We start from the raw sequence: 21,244 nt of genomic DNA, 5'->3' as shown, positions 1-21,244 counted from the left end.
CCTTCATTTTCTGCTGAATTCTGATTAGTCAGCTCCTCTTCTTCCCTCTCATGTCCGTCAGGCTTTGCTGGGGTGACCTCTGAATCAAAATAAAGGAAATGTGTCTCTATCAACTCAGGCAATGTAAAAGTGAATCAATAGTGATTCATAGCCAGAATTTTACCAAACGTAAAAACGTAGCAACAACTAAACTTGAATATGTCGGTTCCAAAACAAAATTCAACATACTTTTAAAATAGAGGAATTGTGGAATAATTCCAGTCTGATTACACTAATTTGGCATGGTCCTATCTATGATATGGTAAGTCTGTAGAAAAGAGAGAGGTGTCTCAAGTCCTGTTGCAAAGTTCAACAATCTAACTTGTGCCAGAGAGCTTGGCAGACGGAATATATGCAGTATCTATTTTTCAGATTAGATCATGAGGTCACTGAATCCACGTTTGTTGTCATCTAGAAATGCATGCATTAAAAAATGATACAATGTTCCTCCAGAATGATATCACAAGAAAACACAGGACAAACGAATACTAAAACTGACAAAACCACATAATTATAATATATAGTTACAACAGTGCAAAGCAATACCATAATTTGATAAAGAGCAGACCATGGGCACGGTAAAAAAAAAGTCTCAAAGTCCCAATAGCCTCATCATCTCATGCAGGCGGCAGAAGGGAGAAACTCTCCCTGCCATGAACCTCCAAGCGCCGCAGACTTGCCGGTGCAGCACCATTGGAAGCACCCGTCCACAGCGGACTCTGAGTTTGTCCGAAAACTTCGAGCCTCCGACCAGGCCCTCTGACACAGCCTCTCCGAGTACCAACCTCTGACAAGTGCTTCGACCCCACCCTGGCCGCTGAGCAACAAGCAAAGATGAGGACTCGGGGCCTTCCCCTCCGGAGGTTCTGGACCACACAGTAGCAGCAGCTGCGAAGCAGGCATTTCAGAAGTTTCACCAGATGTTCCTCCGTGCTCTCACGTCTGTCTCCACCAAATCAGGATTGTGCACGGCACCCTACTTCACAGATAACAGATATCACCACCGGAGTGGCCACTGTGAGCTGCATTGCGCTGCCATCTTCTCTTCCCTCCTTCAGGAACATTCAGGAATGTTCCAGATATTAAGCAGGCAATGTCTACAGGAATTTTCTTGGAGTTAAGAACTTGCAGGCCACAATATATGAACCACAATTAATTCTCACTCCAACTGCTTTAGGAGTTTTGCAATTGCAAGAAAAAGAAACAGACAAAATAAATGCATGCATTTTATCTGTTTTTTTTCCATAAAATTTGTGCCTTAACTTACATAGAAACATAGAAACATAGAAAATAGGTGCAGGAGTAGGCCATTCGGCCCTTCGAGCCTGCACCGCCATTTATTATGATCATGGCTGATCATCCAACTCAGAACCCAGCCTTCCCTCCATACCCCCTGACCCCTGTAGCCACAAGGGCCATATCTAACTTCCTTTTAAACATAGCTAATGAACTGGCCTCAACAGTTTGCTGTGGCAGAGAATTCCACAGATTCACCACTCTCTGTGTGAAGAAGTTTTTCCTAACCTCGGTCCTAAAAGGCTTCCCCTCTATCCTCAAACTGTGACCCCTCGTTCTAGACCTCCCCAACATCGGGAACAATCTTCCTGCATCTAGCCTGTCCAATCCCTTTAGGATCTTATACGTTTCAATCAGATCCCCCCTCAATCTTCTAAATTCCAACGAGTACAAGCCCAGTTCATCCAGTCTTTCTTCATATGAAAGACCTGCCATCCCAGGAATCAATCTGGTGAACCTTCTTTGTACTCCCTCTATGGCAAAGATGTCTTTCCTCAGATTAGGGGACCAAAACTGCACACAATACTCCAGGTGTGGTCTCACCAAGGCCTTGTACAACTGCAGTAGTACCTCCCTGCTCCTGTACTCGAATCCTCTCGCTATAAATGCCAGCATACCATTCGCCTTTTTCACCGCCTGCTGTACCTGCATGCCCACTTTCAATGACTGGTGTATAATGACACCCAGGTCTCGTTGCACCTCCCCTTTTCCTAATCGGCCACCATTCAGATAATAATCTGTTTTCCTATTTTTGCCACCAAAGTGGATAACTTCACATTTATCCACATTAAATTGCATCTGCCATGAGTTTGCCCACTCACCCAACCTATCCAAGTCACCCTGCATCCTCTTAGCATCCTCCTCACTGCTAACACTGCCACCCAGCTTCGTGTCATCCGCAAACTTGGAGATGCTGCATTTAATTCCCTCATCCAAGTCATTAATATATATTGTAAACAACTGGGGTCCCAGCACTGAGCCTTGCGGTACCCCACTAGTCACCGCCTGCCATTCTGAAAAGGTCCCGTTTATTCCCACTCTTTGCTTCCTGTCTGCTAACCAATTCTCCACCCACACCAATACCTTACCCCCAATACCGTGTGCTTTAAGTTTGCACACTAATCTCCTATGTGGGACCTTGTCAAAAGCCTTTTGAAAATCCAAATATACCACATCCACTGGTTCTCCCCTATCCACTCTACTAGTTACATCCTCAAAAAACTAGTTACCTGCATCTTTGGCTGGTTCTGCTGCTGTAGTTTTTGCATTCAGCTCTGAAATCAAAGAAAGCATATCTGAGGGACCTGGGATATACTGACCATGGATTGTGATGGTGACACAGACTTCGCATGTTTATATCCCTGGTGTGCAATGCTCCCAAATAATATGTAAACTCAGTGCTGGTAGGAAAGTTGAATATTTAAACAATCTTCTGGGTGTGCTCATTACCAAATAATGGTGACCTTATTCACAGAATTAACTAGAAGATAATCGTATGTAATCTACAGAAACTGCAATGCAAGCAAAAACCCATGAAGTTTTGAATAATTCTCTGGGTGTCCCAACAAACACATTACCTTCATTTTCTACTGAATTCTGATCAGTCGACTTGTCTTCTTTCCTTTCGTGTTCATCAGGCTTTGTTGGGGTGTCCTCTGAGTCAAAATCAAAGAAATGTGTCTCTATCAACTCAGGCAATGTAAAAGAGAATCAACAGTGATTCATACCCAGAATTTTACCAAACATAAAATCAGGTAGCAACAGCTGAACTTGAATGTGTAGATTCCAAAGCAAAATTTCACATGCTTTTAAAATGGAGGAATAGTGAAATAATTCTAGTCTGATTACAGTAATTTGACATGGTCCTATTTATGATATTCAGGTCAGTACAAAAGAGACAGGTGTCTCAAGTCCTGTTGCAAAGTTCAAGAATCTACCTTGCTGTAGATCGTCTGGCATATGGAATATATACAGCAAGTTCAGGAGTGCTCCAGACATTAAGCAGGCAATGTCTGCGGGAATTTTTAATTGATTAATGAAAAGTGAATCTCACTTTGTTTGCAACAGAAGCCTTGCAATTGTAAACAATATTCCTGCAGTTTTTTCTGGAATTTCCTTGCTTTTATCCCTTAACTCATTTGCATCTCCATTTGTTTCTATTTCTTCATCTGTTCCATTCGAAAATATCATCAAAAAAGGATATTTTATTTGAGGAATTTCAGGAAGAATACCCTGTGTGTGATGGTAAGTGAATTATGCTGATAGCATTCACAGGAATTAAGAGATGGCAATCACATGCAATTTACAGAAGCTGGAAGAAAACCACTAATTAGTATCGATGACAACGTTGACAGAGGCATGAAATTTCTAACACTTTCTAAACAGCTGTTTGTATTTTGTGAATTCATGCAGTGCTGTGTATTGCAGAATACAGGCAGAGACTAAAGAGTGCAGCCCCAGTAGTGAGGACCATGAATATGTGATCAAGGATGGGAGAGGAACATTTACACGACTGCTTTCAATTGGTGGACTAGAACATCTTCATGATTTCATCTTCAGTTATGGCTAGAAATTCTAGAAATAGGCCAGCTGGTGGTGCAGTAAGATTAGTGCTGGAATCTGGAGCAAAGGTTCCCGAGTTCGAATCCAGGTCAGGCCACCCCCGAGCACACTTTCCATCTGTGCCAGGTTGAGTGTTGACCTAGCCACTCGGCCTTGTGAAAAATACAAGGGTTGAGTCAGGAGCGTTTATAACGTGACCCGGTTAATCCTGACACCATGTGCCAGCCAAGAATGGCTGAATGTCTGGTATGACATGCTTAAAAAAAAATGGCTGGAAATAATTCCTGTGTGAGCAAATACCTGGACCAACTGCTGTCCAGTCTGCTTTGGAACACATAAGCAACTACAAGACATCCAGGCTACCAGTTATCAATTACAGCTTGGCATTCAACACCATTATCACCTTCGTACTAAACTTTATGCTTCAAAACCTGGGTGTCTGTACCTCCCCCTGCAGCCAAATACTCAGCTTCTTTATCTGATGACCAAAGTCAGCGTGGATTGGTAATAACATCTCCTCCTTGCTGATAATCAACACCAGCATACCTCAAAGATGCATGCTTGACCCCCCGTTTTATCATTTCTAAATACATCACTGCATCTCGATCAACTCAGGCAATGTAAGATTGAAACAATAATAGTGATTCACAGCTACAGATCTACTAACAGTAAAATCACATGGCAACACCTGAACTTGAATGGGTAGACACAGCTCAAATGCCCTTTATAACATTATCCATGACACCACTGTTGTTGGCAGAATTTCACATGGTGATTTGGAGGCATAAAGGAGAAAATAGATCAGCTAGTTGAGTGCTTCACAACAACAACCACACACTTGACACCAAAAAGACCAAGGAATTGATTGTGGTCTTCAGGAAGGGGAAATCTGGAGAATACACACCAATGTTCCTTGAGGACTCAGCAGTGGAAAGGGTGAGCAGGGTTAAGTTTGTGAACATCAGCATCTCGGGGGACCATTCCTGAGCCCAACACACTGATGAAATTAGAAAGAAGACATGCCAGTGGCTGTACTTCATTAGCAGTTTGAGGAGATTCAGCATGTCACCAGAGACTCTTGCAAATTTCTATAGATGTATAGTGGATAACATTCTGACTAATTTCACCGGAGCTTCATTCAGAAGCTCCAATGCACAGAATTGTAAGAGGCTACAGATTGTTATTGACGCAGCCAGCTCTATCATTGGCATAATGCTCCCCACCATTGAGGGCATCAAAATGGCAGCAACCATCGCGAAGGACCCTCACCGTCCAGGATATGCCTTCTGCTCATTACTACCATTGAAGAGTTGGTACAGGAGGCTGAAGACTCACACTCAACAATTCAGGAGCACTTCTTCTCCTCTTCCATCAGTTTTCTGATTGGTCCATGAACACATGAACCATTATTATTCCTTATTTTCTGCCCTACTGATTTACTTCTGTAGTTTACATTGCCTATCTCTCCACTGTACTGCTGCAAAACAGGAATGTCTTCATAGAATTTAGTGATAATAAATCTGATTCCGATTTTGAATAGCAGAAGTGTGAGCACTTCTGAAAGTATGACTAACTATTCATTTTGACCCAGTTGCCAGTGTTTTTGGTTACGTTTTAGAAGGTTTCTGTTGATGGCTCCACCTTCAGATTTCAGCACCCTGTTCAGGTGGTATTTCAGTGGAATATAGAGGGAGTACTACATTCCTAAGCAACTGTGTAATCAACCTTGTCCTAACCTATTAGTTGATCGATCACTGGCATTTTTCCTTGTAGAACAGAATGCTGTTTTGTGTGCCATGTATTTAACAACTGCAGAAACTATACATAAAGAGCATCATGAGGTACTTAGCACTCTTATATGGACTGTTTGGTCACTGCCTCAAAGAATAAATGGTACATCACTCTTCCAATACAAACTCATTCTGATGATACTGCATTTTTGAAAATTTAAAAGAAAAACTGTCTTTCCTGGAAATTTAAATGAAAAGCAGGAATAACAGACAGATTAGGCTGCCTCCATACAAAGAGAAACTAAATTACTCTTCACATTTGAAAGTATTTCTGTGAGCAACAATGTGCACAATTTACCTGATGTAACTTGAAGTACTGTTGAATTACAGACTTTCTCCAAAGAGTCCGGATAAATTTCAATGATTAACTCAGTCCCATTATCTGTGGATATATCAGGCTGCACTTCAATACGGCAGGATATGTAAAGAACCCCTTCCTTTGTGCGTTGTAATTCTGGTACATCAGCAGTGAAGGATTTATCTTCTGTGCATGAATTGCGTATATTTTTCAGAGGTTCAGTCACTTTTTTTGGTCCATGTAGTTGTTCTGCTAACAATTGCCAGTGAAATAGTTGCTTTTTCACTGATTCTTCCTTTATTTTCCTCTTCAGGAATATAATAATTTCCATTGGAACTCCAGTGGGAATGGTAACATCCCATTCCAGACAGTCAGTTTCACCATTCCGGACTACAAAGGGATTTGACACATCACTAATTGTAGGAGCTGAGGAACAAGCAAACAAATGATGTAATATAAACACAATATTTCATTTCTCTGACATAAGAGATTCTGCAGATGCTAGATATCTTGAGCAGCACACACAAAATGCTGAGGAACTCAGCAAGCCAGGCAGCATCTACAGAGGTGAATAAACAGTCAACATATTGAGCCAAGACATATGTAGTGAAGCAAATATCATAGATTTGTTTTTATGATGTACAATTGATATGAAGGCATTGAAACATTGACTGTTTATTTTTCTGTATGGACACTGCCTGACCTGCTGAGTTCCTCCATAATTTTGCATGTATTGCTCATTTCATTTCTTTCCTGTGCATTCATCCTTAAACACAATTTACAAAACAAATTGATTATAACTTTGAGAGCTATACATTAAGTTCTTATCTGCTGTTGTCTAACTTAACCCAAACTAAATGTATGTGAACAAACTGAGATTGTTTTCTTACATTGCCTGTTAGTACATTGATACCAAACTGTTTGAGGATCCTCAGATTTATAATGAATGGATGGTAAGAGGATTCGTGAACAGCATAATCAGTTCTAGATTCATCAAATGTGAATCAAAGGCTTTACTATTTACACTTATCTTTATATTTTAATAAGTAGAGGATATCAGAATAGCCAGAAACTTTTATTTAAGAATTATAAATTAAACTTCTCAAATTTGGATCTTTGAAAGGACGATTGTGACCACTTAGCTAAAACCTGGACAAGGGCTATCTATGAAACCACCCATTATGCAAGTGATTTTGCTTTGTATTCTTGTTTTTGATGTAAAGAGATGTAGCTTCCAGTTGAAATATTAAACTTAAGCCTTTAGTTGAGGTGACATTTGAAGGGAAGTGAATTGAACACTCATCAACCAGAAGAGAAACTGACCTGATTCCCTGGTGTTGAATCGAGTCATGGAAAGTTTTGAAAATCATGTGCCCCAGTTCAGTATTTCTATGCAATGTATGTTAAGTGTGTGCAACATATAGAACTACTTCAACATTATACGCACTTTTTCTTCAATTCTGAGAACATGTCTAAACTGTGTTTAACATCTTTACATAATATTGTGTGTTCAGAGTGCATCATTAAAAATGGACATTTTGCCTTTAATATAATCAGACATGTCAATCACTTACCTTTTGGAAGTTGTGTAGGTTGTGGAGGTGAGTGAAGTTATTACCATGGTTCATAAGGAAATTTAAAAATTTAAGTGTTTTTAAAATTTTAAGCCTTCACATGCTTTGAAAATTACTTAACATGTCCACACAGAGATTATTCTTTTCTTGATACGCAGTCAAGTTCTTTTTAAATGCTCTCTTTTAATATATGAAATTCTGCCCATACCTGAAGTTAAGGCATATTTTACTTTAACACCAAACTATAATTTCTGTCCATAAATTAGACTTCAGCCATTTTTGTTACAGAAACTATGTACTAACTTTATGCAATTACTGGAAATGCAAAAAATCAGAGCACTGGTGAAATTTAACTCTAAAAAAATTGTCAGGTTAGTTTTTATCACATTTCAGTTCGAAAAGAGATTTAGGTGAATATCTAATGATGACTGCCTGCAGATACTGCCACTAGGAATCATGGAAAGTGTGACCCAGCCTTTAAGTAGGCTCTTCGTTCTCTGCAGTGAATCAGAGTGAAGGAAACACCTTCAGCACGAGCAATGGGAAGTGAGACAGGCCTAATCAGAGAGCAAAATATTCTTTCTCAGTTCGGACACATTATGCTGTGTGTAGTTTATACCTGAGTGCAGGGCTTGCTCTTTGTTTTATTGTAAATGAAAAGATAAAGTTATACATGATATTTCCAACATTTTCAACTAGAGGTTAAGAATGAGCAGTCAACACCTTGGTGATATCAAATTGTGTAGAATTACACACAAAAAATGACAATTGAGCTGAGGTTATTTGCATGTTGAACTGTTTGATCCCATTTGCTGACTGGTGAGATATCCCCTTGAAATAGGTGTAAATAATTTAAACGATATCTAAAAATTATTAATGTGCATTTCACACATAAAATAGATGAAATGCTTGCAATTGGATATTAAATTATCTATTATTAGATCTAAAATAATATTTGATAACTGTTCAGTGGAAATTTTTCACCACCCAGGTGCAGTGAACAGGAAGCAAGTGTCGATAATTATATTTTAATAGTAAAATGTAAAGTATTTTCCTCACCATAATGATGACTTTCCAACATTATGGTAACTTTATTTAATTTGTATTAAATTTACATAATATTAGCTGAATGTATTGTATCTGTGTTTAAAAGAAACAATAGAACCAGACACCAATAAATGGTTCATTCAAAGCTTAATAGAGAAATGTGAAATAGTGGGATGGTATTTATATTTTCTATCTATATTAATATTTCAATCGAGGGAACGCAGTGTGAGTTACTCAACTTTGTCTGTGATATGAATGTAGACATCAGGCACGCTGTGATAAGAATCACAGTACGGCCTCCTCTATATTGGTGAGATCCGATATAGATTGTAGGACCACTTTATCGGCACCTTCATTATGACCGCCACAATGAGCAGGATTTCCCAGTGCCCACCATTTTAATTGTTCTTGCCATTCCTGTTTCAACACAAAATTCTGCAGATGCTATAAATCTTCAGCACACACACAAAATGCTGGAGCAACTCAGCAAACCAGGGAGCATAAATGAAGGTAAAAAAAACAGTCAACATTTTGAGCCAAGACATATGCAGTGAAGAAAATGACATAAATTTGTTTTATGATGTGCAATTGATCTGAAAGTATTGAAACATGAACAGTTATAGACACTGCCTGACTTACTGAGTTCCCCAGAATTTTGTGTGTATTACTCGTTTCATTTCTTTCCTGTGCAGTCATCCTTAAACACAATTTACAACATAAATTGATAATAATTTTGTGAGCAATACATTAAGTTCTTATCTGCTATTGTCTAACTTAACCCAAACTAAATGTACAGTAGGTGAACAAATTGACATTGTTCTCTTATGTTGCCTATTAGTACATTGATACCATACTGTTAGAGAATCTTCAGATGAACAATTTATAATGAATAGATGGCAAGAGGATTTGTGAACAGCAAAATCAGTTCTAGATTCATCAAATGTGAATCAAAGGCTTCACTATTTACACTGATGTTTGCATTTACTAAACAGAGGATATCAGAATGGCCAGATTTTTGAGGTAAACTTTGAAAATATGGATCCTTAAAAGGAGTTTGTTGAAGATTGTGTATTCAGCTAAAACCTGTTTAAATGACTATGAAATCATGCAGTGTGCAAGTGATTTTGTTTCACATTCTTGTTGTTGATCTAAAGTAGTGTAGCTACCAGCTGAAATATTAAACTTCAGTCTTTAATTGAGATGACATTTGACGGGAGGTGGATTAAACATTTATCAACCAAAAGGGAAGCTGACTTGAAATCCCTGGTGCTCACCCCAGTCTCTAATTGTTTTGAGAATCATGTTCCCCAGTTCAATATTTCGATTCAATGTATAGAAAGTGCGTAAAAATAATTTACTACCTTGACATTGGAGGAGCTTTTTCCCTCAAGTTTGGGAATGTCTAAACCGTGTTTAATGCATTTATGTGATTTTGTCGTTCAGAGTGCAACATTAAAAATGGACATTTTGCCTTTAATATAATCAGACATGTCAATCACTTACCTTTTGGAAGTTGGGGATCCTGTCTGGTCAAGAGCGGTTGGCAGGTTTGATCTCCATTTTCCATTGATTCACACTGACTGGAAACTACAGATGTTAGTTGAAAAGATATTTAATTATATATATAAATCTAAGCTTTCTACACAATGTATAAAATGTATCAACACTTAATTCAGAGTGCAGGTTTTGAACTTTCACACTTTTCCCCATTGAGCTATTCTGTACTTGTTGCAAATCACTAAAAAATGTTCAAAGTGAATTTACTGTAAAAGTTCATACTGTATATGTCATCATATACTACCTGGAGAATTGTTTTCTTGCAGACATTCAGAGTAGAATGAAGAAAAACAGTAGGTACACACGATCAAAAACTGACAAACAACCAATGTGCAAAAAAGATGCACTGTGTAATGTCACGTACCCCGTGACGGGGATAAAGAAACCAGCAGCAATAGAGACCACTTTGGAGTCTCGTATTGCTAACAACTAATAATATTTATTAGTAACTATGCAATACAGTAATATCAATGTAAATAAATCACACAGGTTAGCAATGATTATATGTAAAAGTAAGTGTGGAATATATACGTATGAAAACCAAGCTTCTTTAAGTCTAGGGGTAAAAAGATACAGTCTTAAGGTGTTGAGTAAAGTTCAGTTCAGTTCAGTTCGTGGTATTTAGTTGAGTAGTGATGGCGAGAGAGAGAGTGAGTTGAGTCTTCAGATAAGCGGATGCCGTCGATCTTATTGTTGTCCTCCGAAATCCCTCACCAGTCACCGACTGTGACTTTAACCAGGGGAACCGGTTTTCCTGTGGTGGAGCTATCACACCGGCAAGGGTGGACACATAGACAACTCCCCACCAGTCAACCCCTTCTTCACCGTTGGAATAGCAATGTGGATCAATCCCCCTGATCGATCCTTCAAAACCTACTTTCTCTGCGGGCACAACAATGCTCATTCAGTGTCCAGATCATGTGTCTGAGGTCTGTATCATCTGACCTCCTATTTATTTCTCTGTGCTGAGCATCACCTGTCATTCAAAGAGTCCCTCCCTCCTTTGTCTGTAAAGGAATATGAGCAGGCAACAAGTCCTTGGAAGTAGCATCAATAATGTCCTGTTGGTCACCATAGCAACTTTCGAGCTGCTCAGTTTTTATGTCCAAAGTAAAACTCCAAAGTTAACTCCCGTGTCAGTCCAACCATCAATCTTGGTCTCTCTCTCCTTTCCAAACAAACCATCAATGATAAATGTCTCTCTCCAAACAGTTAATAGGGGCACTCCTGGATCCCCTCACAGTAAATAAAAAAATAAGTAAATAAATAATACTGAGATCCTGAGTTACATAGTCCTTGAAAGTGTCCATTGGTTGTGGAATCAACTCAGAGTTGGCATGAGTGAGATTACCTACCCTAGTTCAGGGGGATATTTAAAATTTTAAATATTTTAACATTTTAAGTCTTTCCACAACTTGCTTTGATAAATTCTTAAAATGTATATCCACATAGAGAATTTTTTTCTTGATATAATGCCGAGTTAATACTAAATACTCTCTTTTAATATATCAAATTCTGTCCATATCTGAACTTAAAACTTCTTTGTTTTAACAACAAAGTATAATTTCTGTCCAGAAATTAGATTTCCTGCATTTCTGTTACACGAAATACGTGCTGCATTTACGCAATTAGCGGAAATGCTAAAAATCGGAGTACTGGTGAAATTTATTTCTAAAAAACATATAGATTAGTGTTTGCACATTTTGGTTCAAAAGGAGATTTATGTAAATATCCAATGATGGCTGCCTGCAAACGCTGCAGGTGCCAGGTCATTGCCACTAGGGATCATGGGAAACGTGACTCGACTTCAAAGTAGACTCTTCAATCTCTGCAGTGAATCAGAGTGAAGGAAACATCTTCAACATCAGCAATGGGAAATGAGGCAGGTCTGATCAGAGAGTAAAATATTCTTTCCCAGTTAGGCCATATCATGCTATGTGTGGTTTACACTTGAGTGCAGGGCTTACTGTTTGTTTTCTTGTAAATGAAAAAAGTAAGTTATATAGTACATATTTGCAACATTTATCAATTAAAAATGAGCTGTCAACACCATAGTGATGTCAAATTTTTTGAATTACACACAGAAAATGACAATTGAGCTGAAGTTATTTACATCTTGAAGTATTTGATCCCATTTCATGACTAGTGAGACATCGCCATGAAATTTGAACAACTTAAAGGATATTGAAACACTATTTATGTGCATTTCACACATAAATAACACTAAAGGTTTTCAATTAGATATTAAATGGTATTTTATTGGATCTAAAATAATACTTGATAACTCTTCAGTGGAAATGTTTTCACCACCCAAGTGCGGTGAACAGGAAGCCAGTGTCAATAATTGTACTGTAACAGTAAAATGTTAAATATTTTCATCACACTAATGATTATTTTCCAACATGATGGTAAATTTATTAATTTGTATTAAATTTACATAATATTAGCTGAATGTATTATATCGGTGTTTAAAAGAAACAATAGAACCAGACACCAATAAATGGTTCATACAAAGCTTAATAGAGAAATGTGAAATAGTGGGATGGTATTTATATTTTCTATCTATATTAATAGTTCAATCGAGGGAACGCAGTGTGAGTTACTCAACTTTGTCTGTGATATGAATGTAGACATCAGGCACGCTGTGATAAGAATCACAGTACGGCCTCCTCTGTATTGGTGAGACCCGATATAGATTGTAGGACCACTTTATCGTCACCTTCATTATGACCGCCACAATGAGCAGCATATCCCAGTGCCCACCATTTTAATTGTTCTTGCCATTCCTGTTTCAACACAAAATTCTGCAGTTGCTATAAATCTTCAGCGCACACACAAAATGCTGGAGGAACTCAGCAAACCAGGGAGCATATATGGAGGTAAAAAAACAGTCAACATTTTGAGCCAAGACTTAGCCTAAAGAGTGCAGTCCCAGTAATAAGGGCCATGAATTTATGATGAGGATTATTTACATGACTGCTTTCAATTAGTGGACTAGACCATCTTCAAGGAATCATCTTCAGATAATCTGGTGAAATTTAGTTGTTCAATTTTGCTAAGGAATGGAGGCATGAATTTTCCTTGATTTTCCAGGCATTAAGCAGGCAATGTCTTCATAAAATTTCCTGGGGTTAAGAATTTGCAGGCCACAGTTTATGAACCACAATTAATTCTCACTCCAACTACATTAAGAGTTACACAACTGCAAGAAAAAAAGACAAAAATATGTGTATTTTTCAGTTGTTTTCATAAAATTTGTGCCTTAACTTACCTGCACCTTTGGCTGGTTCTGCTTCTGTGGCTTTTGCATTCAACTCTGAAATCAAAGAAAGCATATCTGAGAGACCTGGGATATACTGACCATGGATTGTGATGGTGACACAGGCTTTGCCTGTTTACATCCCTGGTGTGCAATGCTCCCAAATAACATGTAAACTCAGTGCTGATAGAAAAGTTGAATATTTAAACAACCCTCTTGGTGTGCAGGTTACTGAATAATGTTGACAGCATTCACAAGAATTACCTGGAAGATAATCACAGGTAATCTACAGAAACGTCAATGTAAGCAAAAACTCATGAAGTTTGGAACAATTCTCTGGGTGTCCCAACAAACATATAACCTTCATTTTCTACTGAATTCTGATCAGTCAGCTTGCCTTCTTCCCTCTCATGTTCATCAGGCTTTGTTGTGGTAACCTCTGAAATGAAATTAAAGAGTCAGGCAATATAAAAGTGAAACAATAGTGATTTGTAGCCAGAGTTTTACCAAGCATAAAATCATGTAGCAACAGCAGAACTTGAATGTGGAGGTTCCAAAACAAAACTCCACACACTTTGGAAATAGGGATATTGTGGTATAATTCTAATCTGATTACATCGATTTGGCATGGTCTGTATGAAAGAGACAGGTGTCTCAAGTCCTGTTGCAAAGTTCAACAATCTACCTTGCTGCAGATCGTCTGGCAGATGGAATATATACAGCAAGTCCAGGAATGCTCCAGACATTAAGCAGGCAATGTCTGCGGGAATTTTTAAGTGATTAATGAAAAGTGAATCTCACTTTGTTTACAACAGAAGCCTTGCAAATGTAAAAAAAATTCCTCACAATACGCTGGAGGAACTCAGCAGGTCGGGCAGCATCCGTGGAAACGATGAGTCGATGTTTCTGGCTGGAACCCTTCATCAGGACTGAAGAGGGAGGGGGCAGAGGCCCTATAAAGAAAGTGGGGGAGGGTGGGAAGGAGAAGGCTGGTAGGTTCCAGGTGAAAAACCAGTAAGGGGAACAATAAAGGGGTGGGGGAGGGGAAGCAGGGAGGTGAAAGGCAGCAAAGGTGAAGAAAGAATAGAGGAAAACACAATGGGTAGTAGAAGGAGGCGGAAACATGAGGGAGATGATAGGCAGCTGGGGGAGGGGGCAGAGTGAAATAGGGATAGGGGGAGTGAATTACCGGAAGTTGGAGAATTTTATGTTCATGCCAAGGGGCTGGAGACCACTAGACTGTATATGAGGTGTTGCTCCTCCAACCTGAGTTTAGCCTCATCATGGCAGTAGAGGAGGCCATGTATGAACATATCTGAATGGGAGTGGGAAGCAGAGTTGAAGTGGGTGGCCACTGGGAGATTCTGTCTGTTTTGGCGGACGGAGCGGAGGTGCTCGACGAAGTAGCCCCCCAATCTGCGTTGGGTTTCACCGATGTAGCGGAGGCCGCACTGGATGCAATAGATGACCCCAACAGACTCACAAGTGAAGTGTTGCCTCTCTTGAAAGGACTGTTTGGGGCCCTGAATTGTGGCAAGAGAGGAGGTGTAGGGACAGGTGTAGCATTTGCGTTTACAGGGAGTGCCAGGTGGGAGATCAGTGGGGATGGATGTGTGGATCAGGGAGTCGCAGAGGGACCGATCCCTGCGGAAGGCGGAGAGGGGTGGAGAGGGAAAGATGTGCTTAGTGGTGGGGTCCTGTTGAAGGTGGCGGAAGTTGCAGAGGATAATGTGCTGGATCCGGAGGCTGGTGGGGTGGTAGGTGAGGTCAAGGGGTACTCTGTCCCTGTTGTGGTGGCGGGAGGATGGGGTGAGGGCCGAAGTGCAGGAAATGGAGGAGATACAGGTGAGGGCATCATTGATGATATTTCCAACATTTTCAACTATAGGTTAAAAAGAGCAGTCAACACCTTGGTGATGTAAAATTGTGTAGAATTACAAACAAAAAATGGCAATTGAGCTGAGGTTATTTGCATGTTGAACCGTTTGATCCCATTTGCTGACTGGTGAGATATCCCCTCGAAATAGGTGTAAACAATTTAAAAGATATCCAAAAATTATTAATGTGCATTCCACACATAAAACAGATGAAAGGCTTGCGATTGGATGTTAAATTATATATTATTAGATCTAAAATAATATTTGATAACTGTTCAGTGGAAATTTTCACCACCCAGGTGCAGTGAACAGGAAGCAAGTGTCGATAATTATATTTTAATAGTAAAATGTTTAGTATTTTCATTACCATAATGATTACTTTCCAACGTTATGGTAACTTTATTTAATTTGCATTAAATTTACATAATATTAGCTGAATGTACTATATCTGTGTTTAAAAAAAACAATAGAACCAGACACCTATAAATGGTTCATCCAAAGCTTAAAAGAGAAAGGTGAAATAGTGGGATGGTATTTATATTTACTATCTATATTAATATTTTAATCAAGGGAACGCAGTGTGAGTTACTCAACTTTGTCTATGATATGAATGTAGACTTCAGGCACGCTGTGATAAGAATCACAGTACGGCTTCCTCTATATTGGTGAGACCCAATATAGATTGTAACATGTCAAATTGTGTCGAATTACACACAGAAGATGACAATTGAGCTGAAGTTATTTGCATCTTGAAGTATGTGATCCCATTTCATGACTAGTGAGATAATCTCCACGAAATCTGAACAACTTAAAGGATATTGAAACACTATTTATGTGCATTTCACACATAAAGCACACTAAAGGTTTTCAATTTCATATTCAATGGTATTTTATTAGATCTAAAATAATACTTGATAACTCTTCAGTGGAAATGTTTTCACCACCCAAGTGCAGTGAACAGGAAGCAAGTGCTGATTATTGTATATGAGTCGTAAGATGTTAAATGTTTTCATGATCACTAATGATTGCTCTCCAACATCATGTTAACATTATTTGATTTGTACTAAATATACACAATATTAGCTCAATGTACAATGGCTTTGTTTAAATAAAAACAATAGAACCCGACACAATAAATAGATTTTTGAAACCTCATTAGAAAATTGTGAAATAGTGGTGTGCTAGTTATATTTACGAGCTATATTAATAATTACATCTGGGCTCGTCAGCTGTGGTTGGTAACTCGTCGAGGAGAAGGAAAACTCTGGTCTCAAACCTCTGCTGTCTTGCAGCTACAGTATATCTGCTCACAGGAAGGCTTTGGGAGTAAACCCCATGGGAAAAATCCAGAGCTGGAGTCCCTAAGGCAGTCCTGTATTGAGTTCAATGCTGACTGGCAATTCCTGCGATGCTGCTGGTGCCAAACTGTATCAGTCCCTGCAGTTCCTTCGGGTTCATCAGATGTGTGGAGAGGGCGAGCTTGCTACATGGACAACGGCTTGTTCTCCGTACTGTACTGCCCGGGCTTGCACATCTAGACAGCTAGCATGTAACATCCATGGTCAACCCTGACCAACAGAGACCTTTTCATCAATGGAGGGAACACAGTATGAGTTATTCAAGTTTTTTAAAAGTCAGAGTACTGGTGAACTTCATCTCCGAAAAAATGTTAGCTTTTTTTTCATGTTTCGGTTCAAAAGGAGATCTATGTATATATCCAACGATGGCTGCCTGCAGATGCTGCAGCTGCCAGATCCTTGCCACTAGGGATCATGGGAAGTGTGACCCAGCCTTACAGTATTTGCTTCAATATGACACAAGAGATTGTGTCTGCTGGTTCAGCTATATATTCAGGAGAATTATGGAATATTATCCATTTTTACAGATGGACCAAACTATAATTTAACTGGGAATGGTGGTGTGTATTTTTGTGCCTGAATTACGGGTAATAATAAAGTAACTACTTACTAGTCAGTACCAGTATAGACAATAGAATTGGTTGCCATCATGTTAGGCTTACAGTGGGTGGATGAAATTGCCCATATAAGGTTGTATTTTTTTCCAATTCCTTTTCAGTTTTAATGAGTCTTATAAGAAGTCATTCTGGTGGTAGGTCAGATATACTGTTGGAGGCTCAAACATTATTTTATATACAAAGTCACAGAGAAGAGAAAATCCGCAGATGTTGGAAATCCAGGCAACACAGACAAAATGCTGGAGGAACTCAGCAGGCCAGGCAGCATCTATGGAAAAGAGTACAGTCGATATTTCAGGTAGAGACCCTTCGGCAGGGTCTGCCAACGTCCTGCAACACTCTACTACAACTTTCTGGCTTCTCAATGTCACATCCCATTTACTACCTCATCCTGAATGCTGAGTGACTGAACCTTCTTGACCAGCCTCCCATGAGGAACTTTGTCAAATGCCTTATTGAAGTCCATGGAGACAACATCCACTGCCTTACCTTCCTACATTTTCCTGATAACGTCCTCGAAAATCTATACAAGATTGGTTAGACATGACCTACCACGCATGAAGCTATGCTGACTGTCCTTTATCAGTCCATTACTATCCAAATACTTATATGACCAGTCCCGAAGAATACCTTTTGCTAATTTTCCCACAACTAAAGTCAGGCTCACCGGCCTATAATTTCCTGTTTTCTGTTTAGAGCCTTTTTAAATAGTGAAACAATATTGGCTATTCTCCAATCCTCTGGTACCTTTCCTGTCACTAAGGATGTTTTACATATTTCTGCCAGGGCAACAGCAATTTCTGTACTTGCCTCCCTTTTTTTCCAAGGGAACACCTTCAGGGTTGGGGATTTATCCACCCTGATTTACCTCATGACAACAAGCACCTTCTCTTCAGTAATCTGTACAGGGTCCATGAAGTTGATGCTTCTTTGCCTCACATCTATAGACTTTGTATCCATCTCCAAAGTAAAAATAGATGCAAAGAATTCATTTAAGATCACCTCTATCTGTTTTAGCTCCACACTTGGATTACTATTTTAGTCTTCCAGAGGACCAATTTTGTCCCTCGCAATCCTTTTGCTCTTAACATATCTGTAGAATCCTTTAGGATTCTCTGTCACCTTGTCTGATAGAGCCACCTCATGCCTTCTTTCAGCCTTCCTGATTTCTTTCTTAAGTGTTTTCTTGCATTTCTTATACTCCCTTAAGCACCTCATTTGTTCCTACTTGCCTATACCTGTTATGCACCTTTCTTTCCTAACCAATATCTCTTGAAAACTAACGTTCCCTACATTTGCTATCTTTACCTTTTATTCTGACTGCCATGTACAAGCTTTGCACTCTCAAAATTTAGCTTTTGAAGGCCCGCCACTTTCCAAGTGCACCTTTGCCAGAAAACAGCCTGTCCTAATCCACACTTGCTAGATCATTTCTGATACCATCAAAATTGGCCTTTCTCCAATTTAAAATATCAATCTGCAGACCAGGCCTGTCTCTTTGCATATTTCCTTTGAAAATAATGGCATTGTAGTCACTGGATGCAAACCCTACACAAACCTCTGTCTCCTGACTTGTCTGATTCCCTAATAGCAGATCCAGTATTGTATGCGCTGTCATTCTGACTTCTACATGCTGATAAAGGAAACTTTCCAGAACACATTTGACAAACTATCCCATCTAGTCCTTTTACAGTATGGGTTTCCCAGTCAATATGTGGAAAGTTAAAGTCACCTACTATAATAACCTTATGTTTCTTGCAACAGTCTGTGATCTCTTTAGACATTTGGTCCACTAAATCCCTTGGACTACTGGGTTATCTGTAATATAGCCCCATTAACCTGATCATAGCTTTATTTCTCAGTTCTGCTCATAAAACCTCACCAGTCGAGTACTCCAGTCTGTCCTGACGGAGCACTGCTGTGACATCTTCCCTGACTAGTAATGTCACCACTTCTCCTTTAATCCTTCCCACTCTGTCACGTCTAAAACAATACTACCCCAGAATACTGAGTTGCCAATCCTGCCCCTCCTGTAACCAAGTTTCACTAATGACCTCAATGTCATAATTCCAGGTGATGATCCATGCTCTGAGCTCCTGTGATATTTCTTGTGTTGAAATATGTGCTCAGGACACTAGTCACACCATGCTCAAACTTTTGATTGTTGACTTTGTCTGAGGTCTAACGAACATCTGCCTCCAGAACCTCTCCACTATCTGTTCTGGCACTCCGATTTCCATTGCCCTGCAACTCCAGTTTAAACCCCACCACACAGTATGAACAATCCTTTCCTCTAGGATATTAATCTCCTTTCTGTTCAAATGCAAACCATTCCTTCTGTACAGGTCACACCTTCCCCGGGAAGTAGCCAATGATCCAAAATCTTATGTCCATCCTCATACACCAACTCCTTAGCACATATTAAGTTGTATGATATTCTTAATTCCGGTCTCAAAAGTGCATGGCATGGGTAGAAATCCTGAGATCACAGTCCTGGAGATTCTGCCCTTTAGCTTAGCTCCTAACTCCCTGAACTCCCTATGCAGAACCTCATCACTCATCCTACCCCTGTCATTGGTACCTACAGGGACCAAAACCTCTGACTGTTCACCCTCCTTATTTCTCTATGAAAAATGAACTGTTTAAAGTTTTTGCAATTCCATAGGAAGTTTTAAAGAAGAAGAGTACAGGCTGGGATTTTGTCAGGGCACTGGAGCAGGGATCCAATCGTAGACCCAGTACTGTACACACAGTGTTAGTAACTGAGTAACAAACCCATGGTGAAACAAAGTTCACACAGAGGTCAAAATATCCAGAGAAATTCAAAAACCAGAATAGGGAAATAGGCAGAGTCAATATTCAGACAGACAGAGTACAGATACAAATGCTGGAAAGGCTCAGGAAAATTACCTAGCACTATCTGGCAACAAACAACTGAAACCACAGGACTGAAATACACAGAGCAATAAACAGGGAGGCAGATGATAGGTGGAGCACAATGAGGCACAGGTGGCAGTAATACAGGTAATAATGAGAAACAGACGGAGTACTCTGTAATACAGGGGCCAGAGTAGAGCAGGAGTGGGGACAGGAACACATGGCAATACAAAACCACAGACTGACAGCTAGGGGGAAACACACAAAAAGACAGAGTCCAACTGGAGGTACTGACAGATTTGTGTTTTGTGTTTAATCTGTTACTCTGTTTCTTGATTCCATTTAGTCAGTTACTTCCTTTCTTCTTTTCTAAATCTGTTGCATGTTTACTGTGTCTTAATATGTTACTTTGCTACTTGATTCCCCATATAATTGGTTTAGGGTGACCCATTTCATAATGGCCATATGAAATTTGAGTTGAAATTTAGTAGCAATTTGGGCAACTTTATTCTGGATATGAGGTGGCCACATTTCAGAGAGAACATAGCACTTGGGGACCAATTCTTGTAGTATGATTATTGTTGTATTTTCTAAATATACAGTGGCTAATCAGGAGCATGTGCATTTGTATCTCCCTGCATTACAGAATGGCAAAGTGCTGAATGGTGATTTGTGGTGGGAGATCGTGTGGTGCATTTCTGGGGATGGTGTTTGAATTTGCACACTGGATTATCAGTCAGATTGCTAAATTTGCATGAAGACTCCTTACCTCATCAAGGAAAGGGAGCCACTGACATTGATCTTTTTGACAGGGAAAAGACTGTGAGGGTATTATCTGGCTTCTCGGGTTTTTGTATTCTGTTTTGGGGGAGCTGGCAGGGAGTAGTCTTCCAGCCAAACCCTGACCCAGAGTATGTTAACAGCCTTAAAGAGACTTGAGCCTCAACAGCCTTGGTGGAATGAATGCTTTAGGGGCTGGTCTATCCCTGTGTACCATTTGTATAATTAGAATATCCTGACTCTTAGTGATTTCCCCACCTGACAGTTGGTGTAGGTGGTATGTTGAGTACGGGAACAAGGTGCAAGGTGGATG

At 39.5% G+C, this 21,244-nt stretch overlaps 1 protein-coding gene across 4 annotated transcripts in view; it reads right to left on the bottom strand.

The window, feature by feature from the left end:
• Positions 1 to 21,244, bottom strand: part of LOC134353701 (uncharacterized) — a 46,866-nt gene that overhangs the window by 10,478 nt on the left and 15,144 nt on the right. For 2 of the 4 annotated variants that reach the window (XM_063061979.1, XM_063061977.1), the window contains exons 5-10: positions 13,435 to 13,479; positions 10,110 to 10,193; positions 5,986 to 6,411; positions 2,913 to 2,990; positions 2,565 to 2,609; positions 2 to 79 (exon numbers count right to left, since the gene is read on the bottom strand). In XM_063061979.1, coding sequence (XP_062918049.1) covers positions 2 to 79; positions 2,565 to 2,609; positions 2,913 to 2,990; positions 5,986 to 6,411; positions 10,110 to 10,193; positions 13,435 to 13,479 — 756 coding nt within the window. The remainder of the gene's footprint in view (position 1; positions 80 to 2,564; positions 2,610 to 2,912; positions 2,991 to 5,985; positions 6,412 to 10,109; positions 10,194 to 13,434; positions 13,480 to 21,244) is intronic. The other 2 variants (XM_063061980.1, XM_063061978.1) reach the window with 1 other exon arrangement.

Source organism: Mobula hypostoma, chromosome 11 (genome assembly GCF_963921235.1).
Source record: "Mobula hypostoma chromosome 11, sMobHyp1.1, whole genome shotgun sequence".
In the NCBI taxonomy this organism is placed as follows: domain Eukaryota; kingdom Metazoa; phylum Chordata; class Chondrichthyes; order Myliobatiformes; family Myliobatidae; genus Mobula; species Mobula hypostoma.
This window is presented reverse-complemented; position numbering and strand designations above follow the sequence as displayed.